At 59.1% G+C, this 9393-nt stretch overlaps 1 protein-coding gene across 1 annotated transcript; it reads right to left on the bottom strand.

The window, feature by feature from the left end:
• Positions 1–155: 155 nt before the first annotated feature.
• ENTPD8 (ectonucleoside triphosphate diphosphohydrolase 8) lies at positions 156–9070 on the bottom strand. Its single transcript, XM_066332570.1, has 10 exons — positions 9051–9070; positions 6268–6399; positions 5728–5845; positions 4519–4669; positions 3812–3971; positions 3052–3282; positions 2293–2553; positions 1773–1883; positions 1486–1620; positions 156–631 (listed from the first exon to the last, which is right to left on the bottom strand). Exons 2-10 carry the CDS (start codon positions 6385–6387, stop codon positions 440–442), a joined length of 1479 nt encoding a protein of 492 aa, XP_066188667.1. The 5' UTR covers positions 6388–6399; positions 9051–9070; the 3' UTR covers positions 156–439.
• Positions 9071–9393: the final 323 nt, after the last annotated feature.

The raw sequence follows: 9393 nt of genomic DNA, 5'->3' as shown, positions 1-9393 counted from the left end.
CAGGGCAGGATACAGATGATGTCATCCCTCTGCTCAAAGTTAGGTGCCCACCACGGCTCTCCATTGCCAGTTGCATCCCAGGGCTGTTGGAAGAGTAGCCCAGCAGGACTGGGAATGCCAAGGAAACTGTGCTAGGTTGAGCAGTGATATTCATATTTGAAAAAAAACCCCTGATTTTATTTCTAGTTTGAATTTTTCTGGCTTCATCGATCCAGCAAGTCTCAATCAGCTTTTGGCAATCAGATTAAAGGAGTCTTCTTCTTGGAGAGAAATCAAGACACCTTTGTCATCTTCCACGTTCACAGAGAAGACCCAGTCAGATCTCCTGAGCAGTAGAAATGGGTCTAATGCCTTCATTCTTCTCCATTTTCCACCTCTTCTGCACCACTTTCCCTGCCTGCTTTAGTTGGCAGGACGCCTCTAGGCAGGACGCTGGGAGCTACTTTGTTTTCCAAAAGCAGTGTAGGAAAGCAGCCACCAGGGCTGCCACGATGGCCAGCACGAGGAGGGCGACAGCCCCTGCCCACAGGCCGGGCGGGTGGCCCTTGACGTGCTGCAGAGCCTCGGCGGGGATCATGTTGGTGAAGTTCAGCATGAAGCCCAGCGTCCACCCGATGTCTGTGTTTGCTGCCTGAGGGGAGACAGCACAAGAATCATCCAAAGCACCTCTCCCGGGCACCAGCAGCTCGGTGTCAGGGGCTGAGGGGCACCTCTCCCAGGAGCTGTCCCAGCTGCCGTTTCACACGGGAATCAGGCTGTGGTGAACCTGATCCTGCCTGCAGCAGCTGCACAAAGAGCTTCCCTATCTCCCCTCCCACAGGGCTAAGAGAGAGCTGAACATGGATGACTGTTCTGATCCAGGTGTGTCTCTCTGATCTGCCTGTGATTTTGGATCTGAGCTTTCTCCATCCCCATAATCCTTCTAATCTGGCTGCAGAACCAGTAAGGTCAGAAAAGACCTTTCAGATCACTGAGTCCAGCCATCAGCCCAGCACCACCACCAATGTTCATCACTAAGCCATGTCCACATGTTGTTTGAACACTTCCTAGGATGGTGACTCCACCACTGCCCTGGGCAGCCTTTTCCAAATCCTGACCCTTTCCACGGAAAAAAACATTTCCACTACTTATCTACTTGAGGCTGGCATGACTTGAGGCTGTCTCCTCTCATCCTGGAAATACTCTGGCCAGGCCATACTCTGGTTCAAAGTGGTCATGGGGCCACCATCACCTCTCGGATAACAACATCACGGACCAAAGTGGCCAAATCCTGCTCTGCTTTTCCCTGATCCCCTTAAAATCAGTTACATTCACAGCAGGGAAAGTAGGACATGAGCTGGGTCAGAGGTTTGGGAAGGAGAGCAAAGCTCTCCTGGGATCCCTTGGGGAGCAGCCATGAAACACGGACATATTTCTGGCACAGAGGACTCCAGAGATGCTGGTCCTGAACGTGTCCATCCTCTGCTGCTACCCACAGGTGTTTACCTGCTTGCTGAAGTGGATGTTGGTCCAGGTGTGCTCGTCGAACTTGTAGCCATCGAGCAGCATCGTCAGGATGTAAGTAGCCACGGTGCAGTAGGTGTGCAGGTACTTCAAATCCTTTGGGTAGTTCTGCACCAGCTGTGGGGCCATCAAGGGCACAGTGCAACAGGGAGTGAAAGATGGTCAGAAACCCTCCGTAGCCCAGGGAACAGCAGAGCTTGTGCTCCAAGGGCAGAGATTTGAGACAGGATAAGCACAAGGCTCCTGGCTGCCCTTCACAGGCCTCTCACCTCTGTCCAGTTCCTCCTGCAGAAGGACAGGACTGTGGAGTTGACTTCACTCAGAGACTGCTGCTGGGTCAGGTTCAGGAAGTTGAAGGTGTAGTAGAACCCAGCGAAGGCCTGGGAGGCAAGGGGACATGGTGAGAACCACAATTCCTTTCTCACTTGAGAAAAGACCCAGGGGCTCCTCTTACCTGGGGAGAGATTCCCAGGTAATCCCCAGGGTTCTGCATCTGACATCCCCCTGATAGTCTACCAGAAAGTGTCAGAGCTGGCTGACAACCCTGGGGCTGCTCTTGCACTCTGAGCTAGCTACGACATGCTCCCTTGGACAAGGTCTCCCCATTTCCCTCAGGGAAGGCTGGGAGATGGCAGGAGGTATAGAACAGCACGGAGCATAGAAGAGGTTTGCAGCCAAAACCAGCTCTGAGGATCCCTCTCTTCCCAACCCTCTCCACAATCAGTGGCAGAGGACATTCCCAGTCTCTGTCTTCACCCTCCCCCAGGCACAGGAGGGGAGGCCACTTACGAAGAACTGTCCCCTCACGGGGGGCTGATAGACCCCATTGAACCCGCACGGCCACTGCGCCCCGCAGCTGAAGTTGAAGAGGCTCCGGACGGCCGTGTCACACGCCGCTGGGTCCCCTGTCCCTGTCACCGTCAGCACCAGGTCAGGCCTGGCTGAGCTTGGCGCACGCACACAGGGGCTGTCGTAGAGCTCTGCCACGGTGAGGTTCTCCTGGTACCCCCGGGGGTAGCAGGGGTGGGAGATCTGGGCACTCGAGCTGGCCTGGACACAGAGAGAGCCACTCATGGGGCTGCAATGCCACTGAGACCCTTCCCACAGCCCATCCCAAAGAGCAGCTCCTACACCCCAGGAGGACTGGATGCATCCCCCCTGCGAGGAGCTCCCTGAGCGTCCCTGGCTCCCACAGCACTGGGCTCTGGTTCTGTCCCAGGGCAGCTGTGCAGGGACGCTGCTGGGAAACCTCTCTCTGGGCAGAAGTGGAGCAAGGGCAAGAGAACGGTGACAGCAAAAAACCTACAGATGCAGCTGGGCTTGGGAAATTACAGAAAAGGCCACTGCATGTCAAGATGTGGGGAGAAGGGAGCCCTGGCTGGCAACCACCACCACCTTCCAGCCAAATGGGTGGGCACTCATGCCTCCCCAGATGAAATCCAAGCCTCTGCCAATCCCCAACTCTTTGTCCACGGCACGCCCAACACTGCAGGGGGAGATGTGCCACCACGCTGGCAGATGGCTGAGCAGCCCCCGTGGCCCCGGCACCTGGTGCAGAGCTGCCAGCAGCCTCTTCAGAGCCTGGCTCTGCCCGTAGCACAGGTAGCTGTGGCTGTACAGGGAGTAGTTGGTGCCGTAGAGCCGGAAGAACACGGACGTGTCGCTGTCCTGCACAGGGACCCCGGGCTGGAAGGTGATCTGCGTCGAGGCACCGCCGAGGTCCAGGGCTCCCAGAACCTCCGTGTTCTGGGGATGTTCCCATTGCTCTGCAAACGAGAACTGGCCCAACACACAGCAAGGGTTAGGCTGAACTGCAGGCACTCACACTCACACTCCCTTCCCTCAAGGAGTTTTGGGCTCACAAGCCCCAGAGGCACCTTCCACGTGCTCCTGGCTCCCAGTTTTACCCCTGCCTGCTCACATCCTCCTCAACCCACAGACACTCCCACGGAGCACTGAGCTGTGGCCTCTTGGCTGCTGCATCTCAGCTGGGATCCAGACACTTGGAGCAGGGAAAAAGGAACTCTGTCTCCCGGAGGCTGATACCACCACTGCCATATCCCTGGGATCCCAAAATCCACCCGTGTGTCAGCACACGAGAGCACGGGGCCAGGCTGAGCTGGACACAAGGCTACTGTCAATCCCGTTAATGGGCTTGGACCTGCAGCCCACGACCACAGGGGACATTTGGGTGACCAGTGCCCCAAAGCTCCATTCCTCCCTCCTCTGCAAATGAGGAAAGCTGGCTGTAGCTCAGACAGGGACGTTCTCCCCACTCCCCCTGCCCTGCCCTCTCCCCCAGCGGCACCTTGACCAGTGTCTCCAGCAGGTAGTTGACAGTGATCCAGCCAAAGGAGCCCTCCTCGCTGCCCGTCAGGATCCGAGCTCCACGGAAATCCACAGGGTACTCCCCAATGGCCTTGGACACCGAGGCCAAGACCTGCTCGGCCTTGGTGCTGTTCTCCTCCCTGCGGGCAAAGGCACAAACACGCGGGCTGCTGCAGCCCCGGTGGCAGCTCTGGCAGCTGGGCTGGCAGCGAGAGGCTGCCGTGCCCTGCCAAGGAGCTGCCCCGAGACATCTCCGCAGCGCTGCCCTGCCCGCGGGCGGCTCCTGCAAGCCCCGGATCCCCCCGGGGCCTCGGCAATCTCCCTAAAAACGCTGCCTGCGGCCTCTGCTGCAGCCCCGGGGCACTTCGTGCCAGCCCCATCTCCTCCGGGGCTGCCCCCTCTCCTCTGCGGCTGCCCCATCTCCTCTGGCGCTGCCCCCTCTCCTCCGGGGCTGCCCCCTCTCCTCTGGGGCTGCCCCCTCTCCTCCGGGGCTGCCCCCTCTCCTCTGGCGCTGCCGAGCGCCGGGCGTGTTCCCGGGCCCGGTGCGGCTCTCCCACAGCCCGGGGCCCCGCAGGCAGGGCGGCCGTGCCCGTGCCCAGGCCCGGCCCCGGGGTCCCGCCGCTGCCCCGGGCCCGGTGCGGCGCAGGAGCGCCGGGAAGGGCGGCACGGGCGGCCCGGGCCCGCTACCTCAGCAGCCGCATGCCGGCCGTGGCCCCCAGGTACGTGGGGGTGTGCCGCTGCTGCTCGGCCGGGACCGTCTTCATGGCCCTGTCCAGGCAAGGCTTCAGGCTGGCGCCAGCCCCCGCGGGGTCGTCGGCGTAGCTGGAGATGCCGGGTCCTGCCGCAGGGAAGCAGGGCATGAGAGAGCGCAGTGCCACCCCCGAGGGACAGCACTGCAGGCGACATTCCCACCCATTCCCCGGGAGCTCTGCCAGGCCCGCTCAGACATACCCAGATACCCCAGCCACAGCCCTGCTCTGTTTGGAGCTGCAAGACACCAAAATGTAAACTGTGCACCCAAAAATCCCACAGGGCTTTTTTCGTTGCTTGCCCCAGGTACTCCCAGCCTTGCTCGGCCAGCCCTGGCCCGTGCCCCGGCCACACGCCCCGGGAGCCGCAGCCGGGACACGGCGGGAGGGCTGCGGGCGCGGCTGGGGATGCTGAGCACACCCTGCTCCTGGGCACCGCCAGTGAGTCTTGCAGCACCTGGGGACAAACACAACTGTTCCCCGTTACTCTGAAGAAGAGGCAGGATCTCCTGCACCCTGCTGCAAGAGCACATGGAGCTGATAGGCACACCGAGGTGCCCTTGCGCAGCCTCCCTATTTTTAGAGGCTGGCACTGGATCTGAGAACCTGGCATGGTCCTGCAGTGGGTAGGGACCGGCTCTGGGGTGGAAATCTCTCTCTTTATCTTCCCCACAGCTTTGCTCTCAATGACTACCATTAGCTCAGGCACTCCTTCCGTTACACTTTGCCCTCGGCCAGACCTTTCCAGTTAACCAGTAACTGCCACGCTGTCGCTGCTGAGCAGGACATGAGGCAAGGTGAGCTCTGACCCCTCTTGCCCCCTGCCCAGGCACCTCTGCCCTGCCCTGGTGGCCTTTGCTAGCCCCAGCCCAGTTTCACGTACCATTTATCTGACCCTAGATCTGTTCTCTAGCCTGGGCATTTCCTCCAGAGAGCCTTGTCCTTGTGTCAAAGCCTGACAGCACTTATGCTGTACGAATAAATGCCTCTGTGGGTATTTGAAAATGCCCAATAAATAAAGTAGCATTTATCACACCAGGCATAAATCAACTTTGGTGTGTGGAACAGCCATGCAGGGCAGCACCAAGGTTGGGCAGCCCCAGGTGAGCTGGGCATGGAGAGGGAGGACAGATGCCAGCACACTCACCGGACACAGAGCAGGCCTCCACCTGGGATACGATGCCAGTGTCATTCTCCTTGTCTGCACGCCACCGGTAGATGTAGAGGGACGTGTGTGTGGAGCCAGCATCAAACACCAGACCGTACTGGGGAGGCAGAGGGGACACGGGGTGTCAGGGGTGCAGACCAGCATCACTCGCTGCAGAGCCAGAGAAGCTCCAGGAGAGACCTCAGAGCTCCCGGTGGGCAGGGCAGCCTCGAGTGGCCAAACAAAACTGGTGGTCACCAGGACAGAAAATGTCTGGTGGCATTGCAGTCACCAGATGTGTTGGGGACAAGGATCCTTCCCCAAGCCCCTGGAGCTGGCAGTGCTTTGGGATGAAAGAGCTGCATGTGCTGTGGGGCCAGGCACAGTGACCAAATTCAGCCAGACCCACCCCAGGCTGCGCATGGCACTGTCCCCATGTTGGTAACAAACAGCACAGCCTGCCTGAAACTGGGGCAAAATCCAAAACCCAAGAGGTAGCCAGCAGCCAAGTGAGAGCTGTGGTCCTCCCGAGGACCCTACCTTGGTGCTGGGGGGAAGGAACACATCCTTCACATTCACGACGCTCAGAATGAGGGCGATGACACTGCAGACACAGGTGGCTGCCAGGAGACTGGCAATGGCCTTGGCTTTGGGGCCCATTTCTCCTCCAACCTGCAAGGACAGCCCCAGCCCTCAGCTCATACCTCATGGATGGATATGGGACTTTCCCCTTTCCAACAATGAAGCCATTCTCTGGTGCATGGCTGCTCTTAGCATGGACGAGAATAATATGCATGTGCTTCTCTGGACCCATTCCAGCAGGGCTCTTGGCAGCCTCAGGGTTGGGACACACTGCCACTCTGAGCACTCTCTCCTTGGAGGATTTTCAGCACAGCTTTTTCAGCCCTGCCTTCTCACCTGCAGCCCCTCAGGTCCCTCTGTGCCTGGACCCCAGACCACTGCCCTGCTCCAGCTGTTGCCCAGCTGGCAAGTTAACATCCTCCCTCATAGCAGCATCACTGGGAGAAGCCTGGCTGCGGCTAGCTGGAGTTTCAAGCTGGGAGCAGGATTGTGGCCTGGCAGTGTGACCATCCCTTCTGGGGTGCAGAGCCACATCCCTCCAGCACTCACATGCTGCCACCTCAAAACCCCAACACCTGGGACCAGGTCACATCTGTTACCCAGCAGGCCCAGATTGTCCCTGAGAGGGTCCTCTCTGCTCCAGGCAGAGAAACAGAATCTCCAGCTGTGTGTCTCCTGCCTGGTCCAGCTCTTGCTGATGCCACAGCATGTAAGAGATGCACAGGGACAGTGTCCATGCCTGCTGTGATCCCCACACCTCTCCTGCAGCCCCAAGGGCAGGCAGGAGGGCAGCGGCAGGAAGCTCCTGCTGATCTGGGCACACAGCCCATAGCCAGGCTGGAATGCCCACAGTGATTGCCCTTGGGGACTGGAGTACTTCCCACTCGTCCATCCAGAGATCAGCTCCCAGCAGAAATAGCCCACAGATACCCCTAAGAAATTGTAGCAAAGCAAAGAATCTGGTTCTTCATGACAGCTTCAGCACAGGGCAGCTGAGATATCCATGTGCTCAGCACCCCACAGCTGGTCCAGGTGTGCTTTCTGAAATGCACAGCTCTCCCTCCTCCTCCTGCACTGCCCTGCTTGGTGCCATGAGCCACACAGGCAGGATGCCTGCTGGGAGCCAGGCTGGCCTCACTTCACACTCTACTGAAAGCTGCAGATGGCCTGAAAGCCCTGGGTTTAACCCCACCAGTGTCCTGGGTGGAACCTGGACCTGTCGCTTGGCTACACAATTCTCCTGTGAGTGCACAAAATCCCTGAGAAATTCCCCCACCCTTTTCCTACAACAGTGGAAAGACCTTTGGCAAGATCAAAGGAGATGCTGATTCCTGTTTTCGAGTCAGCATCTCTGGCAATGAACAAAGGTGACCAATCTCCTGCATGGCATGAAATGCACAACAATGAAGAGCAGCTGTTCTTTGGGCCTATGTCATGGGATATGGGACTACCAAAATCCCTTATCAGACCTTCTCTGTAGCCAGGAGCCTTCCCTCTACAGTGGCTATGGCCAGAAGAGATTATATGGAATCAGCTAATAAATCCCTGTCATAGAAACAGGGAATCATTAAAGACCTCTTTGAGACATTAACTGGTCATCAGTTCAAAGTAATCTCAGACTCCAGTCATTAATCCAGCACCACCATGATAACCACTTAACTATGTCCCCACTTGTCATATCTGCAGTCCTACCAGCCCTGCTGGGTTTGCCCAGATATAACTGAGCTGTTGGGATGTGATTCATCTGCTCCAGGTAAAAACAAAGCAATGGCAAAAGTCCCCAGCCCAGCCTACATCCTGGAAAATTCTGTCCCAGGCACTGTGAAATGGAAGGACACGAACTGGTGATAAATCGCACCATGCTGCGTGCAGGAGAGGGTGGGAAATGAACCCCTCCTGCTCGGGTAGGGACTAATTCCCATTTTGACTGGACAGGGGGCAAATCCAAAGGCAGCACAGAGCCAGCTCTCCCAGGCAGGAGAACAGGGCACAGGAAGGGAGCCCAGTGGGTGGGAAACAATGTGAGAAGCTGATCGATCTGCCCAGGCTTCCTGTGGCATCCTGGGGCTGGCCAGCTCCAGTCCTGCTACCATCCGTGCAGGGAGCAGCAGGACAGGAGGGTGGTGCTGATGCCTCCAGAGCTGCAGAGGAGGCACGACGCTGCACAGTGCCTGGCCTTTTCCAGGTGTGCAAAGTTTCCAGCTCTGCCTAGCGGCCGGACCAGGGCTGCACTTGTTCGTGTAGCACTGGCCATGACAAGGGCTTGACAATCACCTGTAGGACATCCCTCACTCGCAGCATCCCTCGTGCACAGGGAACAGGACCTCAAAAACTGGGGAAAAGGCTCAGAGTCGCTGCTGGATCTGCCTGTTGCTCAGGACAACGGGGGGCTGACTTCCCACTGGGCACGTTTGGGATTTGAAAGACAAAAGGGCTTTGAAGGTTCTAAGTGGGTGACTGTGGATGCCAGGAGCATCCTTGCCAGGCAGAGCAGTTCCCTGCATCCCACCTCCAACCAGCACTGGGGCTTGGCAGTGCCCTCCATGCCCGGTCCCTGTCCCCTCCGTGCCCCTCTGCCACCTGCATCTGGGCACCTCGTCCAGCGAGAGGCCGCCCCAGCCCTCTCGTCCTGCCCCACCAGCCCACGGAGCGTCTTTCCCCCCCGCACCACGCCCGCTGCTGCCCAGGGCCCGCTCCCAGCCCACTCCATGGAGGGGCACCAGCCCCCGGCCCCGGCTCACCCCGTTGTCTCCGGCCGCCGCTCCGGCCCCGCCGCGCTCGCCCCGGGCTCGGCGCGTACCTGGAGCTGGGAGCCCGCTCCCGGTACAAAGGCTGCCCCGCCGGCGTGGCCCTCCCCTTGGCCCCGGACCAGCAACCTGCCCAGGAGAGCGCTTGTCCGGGAGACTGCGGGCTGGGGCTGGAGAGCCGGGGTGGAAAGAGCATCCGGGATTAACCACTTCGCTGCCGGAGCAGCGGCACAGCCCGGGGGCGCTGCTCTGCCCCTGAGATCAGCGAGGGGACACGTCCCAGGCAGCCCCTGTCCCCGGAGCCTGCGAGCGCCTGGCGCCGGGACAAGGCATCAGC

Source organism: Sylvia atricapilla, chromosome 19 (assembly GCF_009819655.1).
Source record: "Sylvia atricapilla isolate bSylAtr1 chromosome 19, bSylAtr1.pri, whole genome shotgun sequence".
NCBI classification, from domain to species: domain Eukaryota; kingdom Metazoa; phylum Chordata; class Aves; order Passeriformes; family Sylviidae; genus Sylvia; species Sylvia atricapilla.
Note: the sequence above shows the minus strand (reverse complement) of the source record. Positions and strands in the feature narration are given on the sequence as shown.